The following is a 19206-nucleotide window of genomic DNA, read 5'->3' as shown; positions in this document are numbered from 1 at the left end:
GGTGGTACATGCCTGTAATCCCAGCTACTCAGGAGGCTGAGGCAGGAGAATTGCTTGAACCTGGGAGGCAGAGGTTGCAGTGAGCCGAGATTGCACCACTGCACTCTAGCCTGGGTGACAGAGCGATACTCTGTCTCAAAAGATAATAATAATAAAATAATGTATGTCAATTGTTGAAATTTTGGAAAATGAACAAGTGTGTGTGTGAATAACTGGGTGTACTCTATACATATGGCTTTATAACTTATCTATTAACTTAAGGTCATTAATGCAATGTCATCAAATACTCTTCTGATTATCTAGATTGTTGCACTTTATCCTATAATATGAGATGCCACAATTTATTTACACAGTCGACAATTGTAACCCAGCTTGCTTTTGGCTTTTAATGTTTTACATAATACTTGGCAAAAATCCTCATATAAATATTTGAAAATTTCCTAAGTGTCCATTTGTGAATGTAAAAATTATTTTAGAGGTCTAAGATTTGGTGCAAAACTTGCAATCAGCTACATAGTTCTACTTGAGGCAATTTTCACTCAAAATATATCATAAACCATAGTACAAAAATGGAGCATAGACCTCTCTTTGTGAAGCAGTTGTCTTTGCCTTACATTTTTTTTTTTTTGAGACGGAGTCTCGCTCTGTCGCCCAGGCTGGAGTGCAGTGGTGCAATCTCGGCTCACTGCAAGCTCCGCCTCCCGGGTTCACGCCATTCTCCTGCCTCAGCCTCCCGAGCAGCTGGGACTGCAGGTGCCCGCTACCACGTCTGGCTAATTTTTTGTATTTTTAGTAGAGACGGGGTTTCACTGTGTTAGCCAGGATGGTCTCGATCTCCTGACCTCGTGATCCACCCGCCTCAGCCTCCCAAAGTGCTGGGATTACAGGTGTCAGCCACCGTGCGTGGCTGCCTTAAATTTTTAATAATCATTGTGCAAGTTATTTAGCATTCCAGTGTTTTGATTTTTCTCTTCTGCTGGGTAGGAATAACAATAATACTGTTATTCACCATGGTGGTGTGGGAAGTTTCAAAGAGCACATGTCTATAAATTGCTTAGTGCAAGGCTTGGCATGCAGTTAACACAAAATAAATGCGAGCTGCTGTCATTAACAATACTGACTACACGGCACTGTGATGCTTATGTAAATGCCAGGCTGTGTGTCTGTAACCTGAGGTATTTGTGTAAATATTTTCCTAAAATAAATCTAACTAAGGTTGTTCTTCTCACTTGTATGGGGTCATCTTATGCGGTAGATGCTCAAACACAAATTCCAGATACAGAGTGGGCAGTGGTAGTTAGGAAGATAGAAAGGCTAGGGAGTGTTCCTGGGAAGTCAGTAAACTTGGAAGATCTAAGGTTATATTAAAAATGTTGTATCAGAACAAAGGCTCAGGACGTTAGTGTTAGCAGAAACCAGATTTCTTAGAGCAGTGGTTTGTCAACTTTGCCAGCAATCCACAGTAAGATATTCAACTCCAGCTGGGCGCGGTGGCTCACGCCTGTAATCCCAGCACTTTGGGAAGCCGAGGCGGGTGGATGACTTGAGGTCAGGAGTTCGAGACCATCCTGGCTAACACAGTGAAACCCCGTCTCTAGTAAAAATACAAAAATTAGCCGGGCGTGGTGGTGTGTGCCTGTAATCCCAGCTACTTGGGAGGTTGAGGCAGGAGAATCACTTGAACACAGGAGGCGGAGGTTACAGTGAGCCGAGATCATGCCATTGCACTCCAGCCTGGGTGACAGAGGGAGACTCTATCTCAAAAAAAGAAAAAAAAGAAATTCAACTCCATTAACACCCACAATGCAAATAAACATGTGAATGTGTACAACTATTTTATCAAGCAGTACTTATTATATGTGCTATAATCTGATATTTTATAGCCTGTTTCATTTTATTTTAATGTTGATTGTTACCCACTAAATTTATTTCATTGAGACCCCCTAATTTGAAATATTGCCTTGAAAAAAAAATATATATATATATATATATATCCTTGTTTAAAAATAAAAGGTTTGCAGCTCCATATTTTTTTTAAAAATCTTACCCAAGCATTTAATCAGTACTGAATGGTTTTGTTCTTGTTTTCATGTCAAGTTGAATTTGGGGGTACTATTCCAGAATATTTACATGTTAGACAATGTTCTGTAAAAGGGGCATTGTAGCAGCATGCAGGCAGTATTCAACCAAAAACTGGGCTGAATCATAATTCACTCTGGTTTCTCTTTCCTTTTAAGCAGGTAGTTCCAATTTGCCAGCAGAATGAGTACAGAAAGAGACTCAGAAACGACATTTGATGAGGATTCTCAGCCTAATGACGAAGTGGTTCCCTACAGTGATGATGAAACAGAAGATGAACTTGATGACCAGGGGTCTGCTGTTGAACCAGAACAAAACCGAGTCAACAGGGAAGCAGAGGAGAACCGGGAGCCATTCAGAAAAGGTAACCACATGAAGTCCCAGTGACTAGGTCGCTTATAAATCCTCATGTGGGTCGTGGCCACACGTGCCAAAGATGATCGGTCTATTTTGCGTGGTCTAGGAGGGAATCTTCTCTGATCTCTTCTTAGGATGCGACTGACAGAATGGTGGATGGGCTTGGACAAGTACCCATTGTCCTTAGTAAGAAGGGCTGGGAGAGCATATCTGACAAGTTCTGCAGAGAAAATACATTAAGGTCTTTGTTAGTGTGCATATATATATATATATATATATATATATATATATATATTGAGGCAGGGTCTCACTGTGTCTCCCCAGCTGGAGTCCAGTGGTGTGAACTTGGCTCACTGCAGTCTTGACCTCCTGGACTCAAGTGATCCTCCTACCTCAGCCTCCTGAGTAGCTGGACTACAGGCATGCACCACTATGTCCAACTAATTTTTGTATTTGTGTGTGTGTTTGTGTTTGTAGATGGCATTTCACTATGTTGCCCAGGCTGGTCTCAAACTCCTGAGCTCAAGGGATCTGCCCACCTCAACCTCTCAAACTCCTGGAATTACAGGCATGAGCTACGATGCCTAGCCAGTGTATATATTCTTAAAATGAAGTTATGCATGCAAGAATCTGCATGTTACTGCACCCAGAAATTTTTAAAGGATACATATCAATCAGTCTTAGATGTTAACTATTAGTATTGTTAAATTGGCGGTATGAGTTATATAAATAACCATCCTTGTGTATGTGTGTGTGTATATATATATATATATATATATGTATATGGTCTGCCCAGGGTCAGGCCAGCATCAGAGGCAGGGTCTAGACCAAGGCCAGCAAACTTTTTCTGTAAAGGGCCAGCAAGTAAACATTTTAGGCTGTGTGGACCACGTGGTCTCTGCCAATGTTGAGTGTAAGTGACCACAGACAGTACATCACTGAGGGCAGTAGAACTTGGCTTGCTTTTACCATGACGCCTTTTCTTTTGTGGCTTTTCTATTTCATCTCCTGCTGGTTCTCCCACCCTGGCAAACAGATGTGGGCTTCTCTTGTAGCTCTTCTCCATGAATAAGCTGAGACTTTTCTCTCTGGACCCCAGATTTGATATCAGGCTGAAAATATTTCCTCCATGGTGTTCCCTAAAATTCTAGCCGAACAACCTTAGCATCACATTCACAGAAATCATTATCATAGTGTTCTGGTTTCAGCCTCCAGACACGCCTCCCTGCAGCCTTAGTCAGAGAAGCCTCGGATTTTAGCTGGTTTTCCCGAGGTCTCTGTTAACTGCCATTCTGCCCTTGCAGGCTTTCTAGAAACCTCTTTTTCCCCCATGCCAAACCCCCTCTCTAGTTTCTCTTTCTTGGGTTCTGCTATCTGGATGAGCTATTTTTTTCTAATAATTTTAACCTGTAGAAGATGTGACATGCATGAAATCCCGTTTCTGCAATGATTCTTCCTGTTCTGGTCACAGAATCTGCCTGTGGGGAGATTCTCAGTGTGGGGAGTGCATGCACCCTGGGAGCCCCATCTCACCCAAATGTGGGGAGGCCATTGACTCCTGTATGTTGTTTGTCCGCTACCTTTCCATAGCAAACATTTAGATGGATTACCTCTTAGAGTGGGTTTCTGGTTTTGATTTCAGGCTGTTGAGGATTGAGCTTAAGTGCCTTCTGCCTTGAATCAGAAGGTACTAAACTCATGATACTTGACCAAAATTAAAGTGAAATTCCTGCCGGGCACAGTGACTCACGCTTGCAATCCCAGCACTTTGGGAGACTGAGGTGGGTGGATCACCTGAGGTCAGGAGTTCGAGACCAGCCAGACCAACATGGTGAAACCCCGTCTCTACTAAAAATACAAAAATTAGCCAGGCGTGGTGGCAAGTACCTGTAGTCCCAACTACTTGGGAGGCTGAGGCAGGAGAATCACTAGAACCCGGGAAGCAGAGGTGGCAGTGAGCTGAGATGGTGCCATTGCACTCCAGCCTGGGCAACAAGAGTGAAACTCCAACTCAAAAAAAAAAAAAAAAGAAAGAAAGAAAGAAAATGGAATTCCCACCAATCTGAACAGGAAGGTGGCCTCTGTCATAACAGGTCCAGACTGGATATTGGTGAACTAGCTAAAGCTGAAGCAGCCAGACAAGTTACAAGGAAGTTCTAGTTGATTGCCCAAACAGTGAATAAAACATGCTTCTTCCTCATTCCTTTCCCCGCTAATTGCACTGCTTAGTCTCCTATCACAATTTTGGAATCTCTACCAAATGTAGATATCTGATGGGGTGGCAGGAGAATTGGCTCCATGGGGTCCAGGGTCAACTTTGCTCTTGGTGCTTGGTGGCACGCCATCAGACGTGTAGTCCGAGACACAGCAAAGGGACCGGGATTGGGTGCCTGCAGAAATGTCAGAGATGCATGTAGTGGGTGGAAACTCTCATCCCCTGTTTTTTTACAACTCTGCCTGCCCATTCTGGTGGTTAGGATCCTTTCCTGATCATTCAGTTTGCAGGTCATATGTTTTGTAGATTTCTACCCTCGGTATATGGGCATTAAAAGAGCTCAGTCTTGGCCAGGCGCGGTGACTCATGCCTGTAATCCCAGCACTTTGGGAGGCCAAGGCAGTTGAATCACCTGAGGTCAGGAGTTCGAGACCAGCCTGGCCAACATAGTGAAACCCCATCTCTATTAAAAATACAAAAATTAGCCCGGCATGGTGGTGCACACCTATAATCCCAGCTACTCAGGAGGCTGAGGCAGGAGAATCGCTTGAACCTGGGAAGTGGAGGTTGCAGTGAACCAAGATCCCACCACTGCACGCCATCCTGGGTGACAAAGTGAGACTCCATCTCAAAAAAAAAAAAAAATGCTCAGTCTTGAATCTTAGTCATGTTTTCCAAGGGTGATTTATATTCCTAGGGGATTTGGGTGGTTCTCGCTTCTCAAAACCCATATCAAATGAGTTTGCCTGTGACTTTTTACAAAAATTCTTATTCGAATACCTCTCTGTGCCCTTCCCAAGCACACAGATGATGTTCAGTAAATGCCAGACCTCTTTCCTCCCGTTTCCCATGTGCCCTGCCTCCCTCACAGCCAGTCTGCTCTCCTTCTTTCCTCCCTTCCTCTCTTTGCCCTCTTCATCCCTCTTTCCTTTCCCACTGTATTCTCATTTGTGCAATTTCCCAGTTAAGGTCAGTGTCACCCTGACTTCTCTTTCTTTTTTTAATCATCATCTGTCTTTCTTGACATTTCACATCCTGAATAATTTCCTTCAGAGAATCAGTTCTTTAAGACATCAGAACATGAGTCACCCTGCGAGGTACCACCAGACTGAGTAACACCAGGGACCAGCACCCATTCTAGCAAAACACTGCCTAAGCAGCCTGAACTGCGCTAGTTTCTTTAATGAGGGTTGTAGCACAGAAAGTTGCTTTCTTTTTTTTAAAGAAAGGAAATCCCCTAGCCCAACTAAGCTTTCCTGTTAAACAAGTGCTTTGAGAGACCCATTCAGAGTACTTTTCACTAGAAGGACCTTTATTGTGTTTTGTGAGAAGGAAGGACAGGCACAAACATGCTGTTAGAATGTGCCATGGAGAAAGATAAGCCACAGGTTCAAGTGGAGTAACCTTACCCTTTGTGTAAAGATTCAGCAAAGATTCTCAGAAATGAGCGGGAATGTTTTCGGTGCTATGGGATGAGCTCTGTCGTTTCCTGATGAACACACTTCTCAGCATGTGTTCTGGGAAACACTAGTTTTTGTATTTTTGGAGTTTTCTTGTTGTTTGTTTGTTTGTTTTTGTTTTGAGATGGAGTCTGTCTCTGTCGCCCAGACTGGAGAGCAGAGGCGCGATATCGGCTCACTGCAACCCCGCTCCTGGGTTCAAGCGATTCTCCTGCCTCAGCCTCCCAAGTAGCTGGGATTACAGGCGTGTGCCACCACGCCTGGCTAATTTTTGTATTTTTAGTAGAGACAGAGTTTCACCATGTTGGCCAGGATGGTCTCGATCTCCTGAACTTGTGATCCACCAGCCTCAGCCTCCCAAAGTGCTGGGATTATAGGCGTGAGCTACCACACCCGGCCTTAAAGTGATATCTTCATAAAATAATCTGGAATTAAGAATGTGGGGTCTTTAGAGCATCTGTGAATTAATATTTAGTTGGAACCAAAACACAGATAAAGATGGCTCATTGAAACGTATCAATCGTAGGATACCCTAAGGAATCTGTGGAAAGTGCTGAGGGAGCTGTTCCACTTCATAAGATGCATTTTCCATTTTCGGCACATACCACATATGGGAGTCTACTCTGGCTACTTATTTTCTTTCTTTCTCTGATCGGTTGTAAATTGCCATCCACCTCCACAGCCTAAGAACACCAGAGTAATTGATGCTTGTAAAGTCGCAGGGTGAGGGATATTCCTGCACTGAGTGATTACTGATGGGGAAGGGTGGTGATACTGTGCCATCTCATTTTATTTTATTCTTTTTATTTATTTGTTTATTTATTTATTTGACAGAGTCTCGCTCTTGTCGCCCAGGCTGGAGTGAAGTGGCGTGATCTCAGCTCACTGCAACCTCCGCCTCCCGGGTTCAAGTGATTCTCCTGCCTCAGCCTCCCGAGTAGCTGGGATTACCAGCGCCCGCCATCATGCCCAGCTAATTTTTGTATTTTTAGTAAGGACGGAGTTTTGCCATGTTGGCCAGGCTTGTCTTGAACTCCTGACCTAAGGTGATTCGCCCACCCTGGCCTCCCAAAGTGCTGGGATCACAGGCATGAACCACTGTGCCTGGCCTAGTCTATTTATTTTTAAGATCTTGGGCAACATGCTCATTTTAGAGAATTTGCTTTCAAGTCATGTAATTTATGATTGAACCTTGGGTAAGAATCTCTTGCTCGTGGAAACCTAACTCAGCTGGTGGTTTTCTTCCTGCTACTTTGCAGCCCAAGTTCAGAAGTAGATTTTTAATGATAGAAGTCACCATAGGAAGACACTCTCCTTTGCACTAACTGGGGGTTCTCAGTCCTGCCTGTACATCAGAACCTCTTGTAGAATTTTTACAAACTCTCTAGGTGCCTGGACCCAGCCCCTGCAGATATAGAGTGGTTCTGGGATGAGGCAAGGGGAAGAATCTATCATTTAAAATGAATTCAGTGGCCTGAATATTTTCTCCCATTCTGTTGTCTCTTTACTTTGTTGATTGTTTCCTTTGCTTTACAGAAGCTTTTTAACTTGTGATCTCATTTGTCCATTTTTGCTTTGGTTGCCTGTGCTTGTGAAGTATTACTCAAGAAATCTTTGCCCAGTTTAGTGTCCTGGAGAGTTTCCCAAGTGGTTTTGTTGTTGTTGTTGTTGTTTGTTTTTGTTTTTGTTTGAGGCAGAGTCTTGCTCTGTCACCAGGCTGAAGTGCAGTGGCACGATCTTGGCTCACTGCAACCTCAACTTCTTGAGTTCAAGCAATTCCCTTGCCTCAGCCTCCCGAGTAGCTGGGACTACAGGTATGTGCCACCATGCTCAGCTAACTTTTTGTATTTTAGTAGAGACGGGGTTTCACCATGTTGGCCAGGATGGTCTCCATCTCTTGACCTTGTGATCCACCCACCTTGGCTTCCCAAAGTGCTGGAATTACAGGCATGAGCCACCATGCTCAGCCTTCCCCAGGGTTTTCTTGGAGTAGTTTCATAGTTTGAGGTCTTAGATTTAAGTCTGTAATCCATTTTGATTCAATTTTTGCATATGACAAGAGATGGGGTCTACTTTCATTCATCTACATATAAATATGCAGTTTTTCCTTGCATCATTTACTGAAGAGACTGCCTTTCCCCAATGTATGTTCTTGGCACCTTTGTTGAAAACAAGTTTACTGAGGATGTATGAATTTATCTCTCAGTTCTCTTTTCTGTTCCATTGATCTGTGTGTCTGTTTTTATGCCAATACCATGTTGTTTTGGTTATTATAGCTCTGTCATATAATTTGAAGTCAGGTAATGTGATTCCTACAGTTCTATTCTTTTGGCTTAGATTAGCTGTGGCTTTTCTGGGTCTTTTGTGGTTCCCATACAAATTTTAGGATTTTTTTTCTATTTCTGTGAAGACAGTCATTGGTATTTTCATAGAGATTGCATTGAATCTGTAGATTGCTTTGGGCAGTGTGGACATTTTAACAATATTCCAATCCATGAGCATGGAATATCATTCCATTTTTCTGGTGTCCTCTTTAGTTTCTTGCATCATTGCAATCAATTTATAGTTTTGATTGCAGAGATCTTTTACTTCTTTGGTAAACTTAATTCTTAGCTATTTTATTCATAGCTATTTTAAATGGGATTATTTTCTTGATTTCTTTTTCAGATTGTTTGCCGTTGGCATACAGAAAGGCTACTGATTTCTGTATGTTGATTTTGTATCTTGCAACCTTACAGAATTTGTTTACCAGTTCTGATAGTTTTTTGGTGGAGTCTTTAGGTTTTTCCAAATATGAGATCATATCATCCGCAAACAAGGATAATTTGACTTATTCCTTTCCAATTTGGATGCCGTTTCTTTCTTTCTCTTGTCCGATTGCTCTAGCTAGGACTTCTGGTGAAAGTAGGCATCCTTGACATGTTCCAGATCTAAGAGGAAAGGCTTTTAGTTTTTCCCCATTCAGTTTGATACTAGCTATGGGTCTGTCATATATGGCTTTTATTATACTGAGGTATGTTGTTCTATACCCAGTTTTTTGAGGATTTTTTTATCATGAAGTGATGTTGAATTGTATCAAATTCTTTTTCAGCATCAATTGAAATGATCATATGGTTTTTGCCCTTCATTCTGTTGACATGACATATCACATTAATTGATTTGTGTATGTTGAACAATCTTTGCATTTCTGGGATAAATCCCACTTGGTCATGATGAATGATCTTTTTAATGTGTTGTTGAATTTCAATTTTCTAGTATTTTGTTGAGGATTTTTGCATCAACATTCATCAATGATATGGGCCTACAGGTCTTTTTGTTTTTGTTTTTGTTTTTGTTTTTTGATGTGTCTTTGTCTGGTTTTGGCATCAGGGTAATACTGGCCTTGTAGAATGAGTTTGGAAGTATTTCCTCCTCCTGTATATTTTAGAATAGATTGAATAGGATTGGTATTAGTTCTTCTTTAAATGCTTGGTAGTATTCAGTAGTGAAGCCACTGGGTCCTGGGATTTTCTTTGCTGAGAGACTTTTTATTACGGCTTTGATCTCATTACTTGTTATTCATCTGTTTGGGTTTTGGATTTCTTTATGATTCAATCTTGGTAGGTTTTATGTATCTAGGAATTTATCAATTTTTTTCTACATTTTCCAATTTACTGGCAAATAGTTGCTCATAGTAGCCACTAATGATCTTTGAATTTCTGTGATAACAGTTGTAATGTCTTCTTTTTCAGCTCTGATTTTATTTATTTGGGTCTCTCTTTTTTTGCTTTTTTTTTTTTTTTTTTTTAGTTAGTCCAGCTAAAGGTTTGTCAATTTTGTTTATCTTTTCAAGAAACTAACTTCTTGGCCAGGCACAGTGGCTCACATCTGTAATCCTAGCACTTTGGGAGGCTGAGGTAGGTGTATCACTTGAGGGCAGGAGTTTGAGACCACCCTGGCCAACACAGTGGAACCTGTCTCTACTAAAACTACAAAAATTAGCCAGGTGTGGTGGCACATGCCTATAGTCCTGGCTACTCCTAGCTACTCAGGAGACTGAGGCACAAGAATCGCTTGAACCTGGGAGGCGGAGGTTGCAGTGAGCCAAGATCGCACGACTGCACTCCAACCCGGGCAGCAGAGTAAGACTCTGTCTCCAAAAAAAAACCAAACCAAACCAAACCAAAACAAAAAACCGTTTTTGTTTCATTGATCTTTTATGTTGTTTTCTTTGTTTCAATGTCATTTATCTCTGCTTTGATCTTTATTATTTCTTTTCTTCTAGTAACTTTGGGTTTGGTTTGCTCTTGCTTTTCTAGTTCTTTTTTTTGTTTTTGAGACAGAGTCTTGCTTTGTTACCCAGATTGGAGTGCAGTGGTGTGATCTCGGCTCACTGCAAGCTCCACCTCCCGGGTTCACACCATTCTCCTGCCTCAGCCTCCCGAGTAGCTGGGACTACAGGTGCCCGCCACTGTGCCCAGCTAAGTTTTTTGTATTTTTTTTATTAGCAATGGGGTTTCAGTGTGTTAGCCAGGATGGTCTCGATCTCCTGACCTCATGATCTGCCCACCTCGGCCTCCCAAAGTGTTGGGATTACAGGCGTGAGCCACTGCACCTGGCTCTAGTTCTTTTAGATGCATCATTAGGTTGTTTGAAGTTTTTCTTATTTTTTGATGTAGGCACGTATAGCTATAAACTTCCCTCCTAGTACTGCTTTCACTGTGTCCCACAGGTTTTGGTTTATCATGTTTCCATTATCATTTGTTTGAAGAAATTTTTCAGTTTCCTGTTTAATTTCTTCATTGACCCACTGGTCATTTAGGAACATATTGTTTAATTTCCATGTTTTTGTATAGTTTCCAAAATTCCTCTTATTATTGATTTCTAGTTTTACTCAGTGTGGTCAGTCAGAGTTTGATATTATTTCAATTTATTTGAATGTTTTAAGACTCGTTCTGTGACTTAATATATGTTCTGTCTTTGAGAATGATCCACGTGCTGAGGAAAAGAATGTGTATTCTACAGCTGTTGTATGAAATATTTTATAAATATCTATTTGGTCTATAGTGCAGATTAAGTCCCATGTTTCTTTGTTGATTTTCTGTCTGGAAGATCTGTCCAGTGCTGAAAGTGTAGTGTTGATGTCTCCAGCTATTACTTTACTGGGGTCTATCACTCTCTTTAGCTCTAGTAATATTTGCTTTATATATCTGGGTGCTCCAGCATAAGGTGGATAAATATTTAAAACTATTATATCCTCTTGCTGAACTGACCTCTTTATCATTATATAGTGACTTTGTCTCTTCTTATAGTTTTGTCTTGAAATCTATTTTGTCTGATATAAATATAGGTATCCTGTTCTTTTTTGCTTTCCATTGGCATGGAATATCTTCTTCAATCCCTTCATTTTCAGTCCAGGTGGAGTGTCTGTTGTAGGCAACAGATCACTGGGTCTTTTTTTTTAAAAATCTATTCAGCCACTCTATGTCTTTTGATTGACAGTTTAGCCCATTTACATTCGATGTTATATTGATAAGTAAGGACTTACTCTTGCCATTTTGTTATGTTTTCCGGTGGCTTTGTGGTCTTCTCTTCCTTCTTTCCTCCCTTCCCTTCTGCCTTTTAGTGAAGGTGGTTTTCTCTTGTGGTGTGCTTTAATTTCCTGCTTTTTATTTTGTATATATCCATTGTATGTTTTTTGATTTGAGGTTACCATGAGGCTTGTAAGTACTGTCTAATAACTCATTATTTTAAGCTAAAAGAAAACTAATAAACTCTACACTTTAACTTCCTCCCTCTGCTTTTTAACTTTTTATTGTTTCTATTTATGTCTTATTGTACTATGTCTTGAAAAGTTGTTCTAGTCACTATTTTTTATCAGTTAATCTTTTAGTCATTTTACTGAAGAGTAGTTTACATGTCACAGTCACAGCGTTATACTATTCTGGGTTTTTCTGTATACTTAACTGTTACCAGTGAGTTTTGTGCCTTCAGGTGATTTCTTATTGCTCACTAACATCGTTTACTTTCTGATTAATGTACTCTGTTTAGCATTTCTTGTAGGACAGGTCTAGTGTTGATGAAATCCCTCAGCTTTTGTTTGTCTGGGAAGGTCTTCATTTCTCCTTTATGCTTGAATATATTTTCCTTCAGCACTTTAAATATGTCATGCCACTCTCTCCTGGCCTATAAGGTTTCCACTGAAAAGTCTGCTGCCAGACGTATTGGAGTGCCATTGTATTTTATTTGTTTCTTTTCTTTTGCTGCTTTTAGGATCCTTCCTTTTATCCTTGACTTTTAGGAATTTGATTACTAAATGCCTGAGGTAGTCTTCTTTGGGTTAATCTGCTTGGTGTTCTACAACCTTCTTGTTCTTGGATATTGATATCTTCCTCTAGGTTTGGGAAGTTCTCTGTTATTATCCTTTGAATAAACTTTCTACCCCTGTCTCTTTCTCTACCTCCACTTTAAGGCCAATAACTCTTAGATTTGCTTTTTTAAGTCTATTTTCTAGATCTTGTAGGTGTACTTCATTCTTTTTTATTCTTTTTTCTTCTGTCTCCTCTGACCATATTTTCCAATAGCTTACCTTCCAGCTCACTAATTTTTTGTTCCACTTAATCAATCCTGGTATTAAAAGTCTCTGATGCATTCTTCAGTATGTCGGTTGCATTTTTCAACTCCGGAATTTCAGCTTGACTCTTTTTAATTATTTCAATCTCTGTTACATTTATCTGATAGAATTCTAAACTTTTTCTGTGTTGTCTTGAATTTCTTTGAGTTTCCTCTTTGTTAAGTTTATCTGATAGAATTCTGAATATCTTCTCTGTGCTATCTTGAATTTCTTTGAGTTTCCTCAAAATGGCAATTTTGAATTTTCTGTCTGAAAGGTCATATAGTTTTCTTTCTGCAGGTTTGGCCCCTGGTGTCTTATTTAGTTTGTTTGGTGAAGTCATGTTTTCCTGGATGTTCTTGATGCTTGTGGATGTTCATCAATGTCTGGGCATTGAAGAGTTAGATATTTATTGTAGCTCTCACAGTCTGGGCTTGTTTATACCCATCCTTCTTGGGAAGGATTTCCAGGTATTCAAAAGAACTTGGATATTATGATTGAACCCATATCTGCATTAGGGGGCATCCCAAGCTCAATAACGCTGCATTTCTTGCAGACTATCTGGAAGAATTATCTGGATTATCAAGCCCACACTCTTGTTCTTGTTGCTTACTTTCTCCCAAACAGAATCAATCTCTCTCTCTCTCTTTTTTCGCTATTTCTCTCTCCCCCTTCCCCCCCTCCCTCCTCTCCCTTTCTCCTTCTCTCTCTCCCTCTGTTCTGGGCCACCCAGAGCTAGGGGGGTGGAGGTACAAGCACCAATATGGCCATCACCACTGAGAATGTACTGGGTCAGACATGAAGCTGGCACCACACTGGGTCTCGCCATGGCCCACTGTAACCATGATCTGGCTGCCTATGTTCCCTCAATGCCCTGTCGTGAAGCCAGCCAGGCTAGCTTCAAGCCAGTGAGTTCCCCCAGGCTGCAGCCAGATCCAGAGATGCCATCTGGGAGCCATGGACTGGAGTCCAAAACCTTAGAAATCTGCTTGGTGTCCTATCTATTCTACTGTGGCTGAGCTGGCACTCAAACCATTAGCCAGTCCTTTCCACTATTCTGCCCCTTCCACAGGCTCAGGGGCCTCTCCCCATGTCCACCACCACCACAGGCCTATGAGGAGTGCTGCCAGGTTACTGCTGATGTTCGGTAAAGGCCTATGGCCTCTTTAGTCAGCTTGTGGTAAATGCTTTCAGTCACCTTTCAGGGCAGTGAGCTCCCCTCTGGCAAAAAGCAAGTCCAGAGATGTCATCCAAGAACCTAAGGCCTAGACTCAGGGACCCCAAAAGGGGTCTCTATTTGTTGCTTTACCCCACTGTGGCCAAGGTGGTAGCAAGTGCAAGGCAGGCTGGGCGCAGTGTCTCATGCCTGTAATCCCAGCACTTTGGGAGGCTGAGGCGGGCAGATCACTTGAGGCCAGGAGTTAGAGACCAGCCTGGCCAACATGGCGAAACCCTGTCTCTACTAAAAATAAAAAAATTAGGCCGGGCGCGGTGGCTCACTCCTGTAATCCCAACACTTTGGGAGGCCAAAGTGTACGGATCATGAGGTCAGGAGTTTGAGATCAGCCTGACCAATATCGTGAAACCCTGTCTGTACAAAAAATACAAAAATTAGCCTGGCACAGCTGGGCACGGTGGCTCACACCTATAATCCCAGCATGTTGGGAGGTCAAGGTGGGTGGAACACTTGAGGTTAGGAGTTCAAGACTGGCCTGACCAACATGGTGCAACCCCATCTCTACTAAAAATACAAAATTAGCCAAGCATGGTGGCACACACCTCTAATCCCAGCTACTCGGGAGGCTGAGGCAGGAGAATTGCTTGAACCCGGTAGGTGGAGGTTGCAGTGAGCTGAGATCGCACCACTGCACTCCATCCTGGGTGACAGAGTGAGAAACCATCTCAAATAAAATAAAATAAAATAAAATAAAATAAAAATTTTTTAAAAATTAGCTGGGCATGGTGGTACATGCCTGTAATCCCAGCTACTCAGGAGGCTGAGGCATGAGAATTGCTTGAACCCAGGAGGCACAGGTTGCAGTGAGCTGAGATGACACCATTGCACTCCAGCCTGGGCAAAATAGCAAGACTCTATCTCTGAAAAGAAAGAAAGAGAGAGAGAGAGAGAGAGAGAGAGAGAGAGAGAGAGAGAGAGAGAGAGAGAGAGAGAGAGAGAGAGAGAGGGAGGGAGAGAGAGAGAGAGAGAGAGAGAGAGAGAGAGAGAGAGAGAGAGAGAGAGAGAGAGAGGAGAGAGAGAGAGAGAGAGAGAGAAAGAAAGAAAGAAAGAAAGAAAGAAAGAAAGAAAGAAAGAAAGAGAAAGAAAGAAAGAGAAAGGAAGGAAGATCAAGAGCAAGACAAAGCACCCTTTAATTTTCCTTCTGCTTTTCTCAAGCAGAAGGAATCTCTCACCATGGCCACCACAGCTGGGAATGTGCTGGGTCACAACTAAAGCCAGAATATCTTAGCCTCAATTAAGGCCCACAGCCTTGGATATTAACTGGGTATCACTACTGTTTATTCAGGGCTCAAGGGCTCTTTCATCAGCAGGTGATGGATCCTGCCAGAGCTGGGTCCTTGCCCTGCAAGGCAGCAGGCTCCCTTCTGATCCAGGATTGTCTAGAAATGTTGTCTGGGAACTAGGGCCTGAAACAGCCTCATGACCCTGCCTGGTGCCCTATCCTACTGTGGCTGAGCTGGTATCCAAGATGCAAGACAAAGTTCTCTTTACTCCTCCCTCTCATCTCCTCAAGCAGAAGGAAGAGGTCTCTTTTGGAGCAGTGAGGTTGGCGGGGAGGGGCCGAGCAAGCATTCCACTAGCTGCTCTGGCTGGTGTCTCAGTAGGTCATGTGCCTGCTAAGTCAACTGGCTCCAAGTCCAGCTCAGCACTAGGACTTGCCTAAGAGTTGTAGTTCATGTGGCCTACACTGCCTTTCAAGTTTATTTAGAGCCCCAGAGCACTTTGGCCCTCGGTGACGAGGTTTGCCAGAATTCAAGTTCTGACCAAGGTACAGGAGATTCCCCTCTGGCTAGGGCTGGTCTAAATGCTCCCTCTATGGTCTGGCATCAGCTGAGTTCAGCCTGCTTTTGCTTTCTACTGTCTGTAACAGGGCAGCACTGAGTTCAGTGCAAAGCCTCACAATCGCTGCACTGTCCCTCTCCCAAGCGTACAGATTTTCTCTCCATGCCACACATCTGGTGCTGGGGCTGGGGAAGGGGTGGCATTGGCAATTCAAGACTATCTTTCCTACCCTCTTCAGTCCTTTTTCAGCAATATAAAGTTAAAACCAGGTACTGTGAGTGCCTGATTTTTTGGTTTTTATAAAGGTGCTTTTTTGTTTGTAGATAGTTGTTAAATTTGATGTTCCTATGGGAATTACAATTAGTGCGAGCTTCTATTTGGCCACCTTGCTCCTCTCCATATTCGCCATATATATATATGCCAATAGAGGGAAGGAGGGGAATCACAAACATTGCTTTAAAACAGTAATACATGTAAATGATCCAATTAGAAAAGGGTCCAGAATGAAAATGAAGTTTTCCTTCCTGCCTCTTCTGTCCCTCAGTCATGCAGTTTCCTTTCCAAAAAAAATACTGCTGGTCTGGGCACGGTGGCTCACACCTGTAATCCCGGCACTCTGGGAGGCCAAGGCAGGAGGATAGCTTGTGGGCAGCAGTTCAAGACCAGCCTGGTCTGCAAAGCAAGACCTCATCTTTACAAAAAAATTTAAAAATTAGGTACGATGGCGTGCACTTTAGTCTCAGCTACTCCAGAAGTTGAGGTGGGAGGATCACTTGAGCCCAGGAGTTCAGAGGCTGCAGTGAGCTATGAGCATGCCACTGCACTCCAGCCCAGGTGCCACAGTGAGACTTTGTCTTTTAAAAAAATGACAAAAAGAAATTATGGTTACGTTTCTCAAAATATGTCCTTCCAGAGAGATACACGTTTGTATGCGCAAAGAATGCTTGCAAACTTGCTTCCTTATATACCCATACACATATGCAGAAACAGATGTGCACGTGTGTGTACATATATGCATTCATATTGTGTATGAATTCTATGCATCACATAGCTGAAAGCACAAGATGGTAGATACCCTTCTGCTTTTGTCTCTTAACAGTGTAATTTGGAGGTCATTCCTACCATATTTATGGGGTCACCTCATTCTTTTTTTGCTGACTGCATAGGCTATCATTGTAATCGTGTTTAACTGGCTGTTCCCAGTAGGCATTTGGGTTGTTTCTAGTCATTCTGATAAATAGGGCTGCATTGAAAATCCCTGCAGTAGGTACACGGGGGATATTTCCTAGAAGTGTGATTATTTGGTCAGTGCATGTGTGTGTTAAATTTTGAGATCTGGCCAAATTACTCTCCATAAAGGCTACCTCAGAGTGTCTGTTTCTCTGCTCTCTTTTGAACCTAGAATGTCATCCCAAGCATTACCATGTGCCAATATTTTGCTATTATAGGATAAAAACTACTATCTCAATAAAGAATTGCATTTCTCTTTTAGGAACCCAAATATCTTCTCACAGGTTTAAGAGCCATTTGAGGCCGGGTACGGTGGCTCATGCCCATTATCCCGGCACTTTGGGAGGCCGAGGTGGGCAGATCACCTGAGGTCAGGAGTTCAAGACCAGTCTGGCCAACATGATGAAACCCGGTCTCTACTAAAAATACAAAAATTAGCCGGGCATGATGGTGGGCGCCTGTAACCCCAGCTACTCAGGAGAGTGAGGCAGGAGAATCTCTTGAACCCAGGAGACGGAAGTTGCAGTGAGCTGAGATCGCATCATTGGACTCCAGCCTCAGCGAGAACAGCATTGAATTTCCCTTTGTATGAACTGTCTTTTCATGTCCTTTAGCCATTCTCTCTTCAATTGTTTCTATGGTTTTTTTTTTCTTTTTGATGTTGGACTTTTTATCTACTTGTTTTCCTTGTTTGCTGCAGTGTGTACCAACCAGTGCAGCTTCTTGGTTGTTGGTGGGTCTGTAAGCAAGCGTTTGGAGCCAGCACAGAGAGGATGAGAGGAGGGCTGCACTCATCTGCTCTTCCAGATGGCACTGATCAAAGGACGTGGTGATCATGGGAACACTCTGGAGAGCACGTAGCCATATTTAGATATATTGACAACACAACCATTTAGTAGACTCAGGGTGACTTTAAGCCACACGTCACATGGCAGCTGTTAAAATCATCTCTGTACATGTACATGGATAGTTCTGATGGCACACCCTTGTTAGCTTTGTAGCTTTTAGCTAAAGGGCCATATGGTGAAGGTGCATTTTTTGCATTTCTTATTTCTTCTCTTTTCTTTGTCAATATATCCATTCTAGAAAATGAGATGAGCCAGGCACACTGTGGTGCATGCCTGTAATCCCAGCTACTCTGAAGGCTGAGGCAGGAGGATCACTTGAGCCCAGGAATTTGAGGCCAGCCTAGGCACTGGGCAACATAGTGAGACTCCATCTCTTAAAAAAAAAAAAAAAGAAAAGAAAAAGAAAAAGTGGCCAGGCATGGTGACTCAAGCCTGTAATCCCAGCACTTTGGGAGGTCGAGGCAGGTGGACCACCTGAGGTTAGGAGTTTGAGAACAGCCTGATCAATATGGTGAAACCCCATCTCTACTAAAAATACAAAAATTAGCCGGGCGTGGTGGTGTGCACCTGTAGTCCCAGCTACTCGGGAGGCTGAGATAGGAGAACTGCTTGAAGCTGGGAGGCAGAGGCTGCAGTGAGCTGAGATCGCACCACTGCACTCCACCCTGGATGACAGAACAAGACTGTCTCAAACAAAAAAAAATGAAAAAAGAAAGAAAAAAGGACAAAAAAAGAAAATGGGGCAAGATGCCTACTCTTTCTGTAAATTATCTTTGTAGTTCAAGTGTCCAGTAAAGTTCTGTGTTCCAAGCAGACACTTAAAATAAATATTTGCTCAAAAAGGTCAAGTCCTCCGTCTGCTGTTTTGCTGCCCTTCCTAAAGGCATGTGTATCAGTGCAGCACTTCTTAACTGATGTTAATAATTGTTCTGTGATTTTTTAAAAAGTGCCTATGATTATATTAATTTTGGAAAAGCTATTTTAAATATTAAAGCATTTTAAACATTTAACTTATAAAATACAATCAGTTTATTTACTACAGGACTTCTCACAGCCTTTAATGTACCAGCAAATCCACTGAACTTCCAAGAGAGGATTGCAAGGTGCTGTCTTCTGCAAGTGTGTCTGTCCACGGAGCTCTGTTTCCATATTTTCATGGTATCTCATTGAAATACAGCTCAAGCAATTAGCCTAAACTCATAGATGAATAAAGAGTAGACATCAATTTGTTTGTCCCCTGATTTGTCTGAATTAGGCCAAACAAGGATCTTTAACTGGAAATAGGGTTATTGATTACTTGACTGCAGTCAGATTTCTAAAATTGAGTAAAAACGCGTTTGCGGTTCAATTGCAGACAAAGACATACTGGTTACTTTCTCCAGGCTCCCCACAGTATTGGCAGAAAT

At 42.3% G+C, this 19206-nt stretch overlaps 1 protein-coding gene across 2 annotated transcripts in view; it reads left to right on the top strand.

Annotated features, from left to right (window-relative positions):
• ATP8B1 (ATPase phospholipid transporting 8B1) overlaps positions 1-19206 on the top strand; it is a 153957-nt gene that overhangs the window by 69398 nt on the left and 65353 nt on the right. Inside the window, exon 2 of one of the 2 annotated variants that reach the window (XM_003827250.6) lies at positions 2238-2443. In XM_003827250.6, coding sequence (XP_003827298.1) covers positions 2263-2443 — 181 coding nt within the window. In that variant the 5' untranslated portion in view covers positions 2238-2262. The remainder of the gene's footprint in view (positions 1-2237; positions 2444-19206) is intronic. The other variant, XM_034943810.4, reaches the window with a different exon arrangement.

The sequence above is a fragment of the Pan paniscus genome, chromosome 17, assembly GCF_029289425.2.
Source record: "Pan paniscus chromosome 17, NHGRI_mPanPan1-v2.0_pri, whole genome shotgun sequence".
In the NCBI taxonomy this organism is placed as follows: domain Eukaryota; kingdom Metazoa; phylum Chordata; class Mammalia; order Primates; family Hominidae; genus Pan; species Pan paniscus.
Note: the sequence above shows the minus strand (reverse complement) of the source record. Positions and strands in the feature narration are given on the sequence as shown.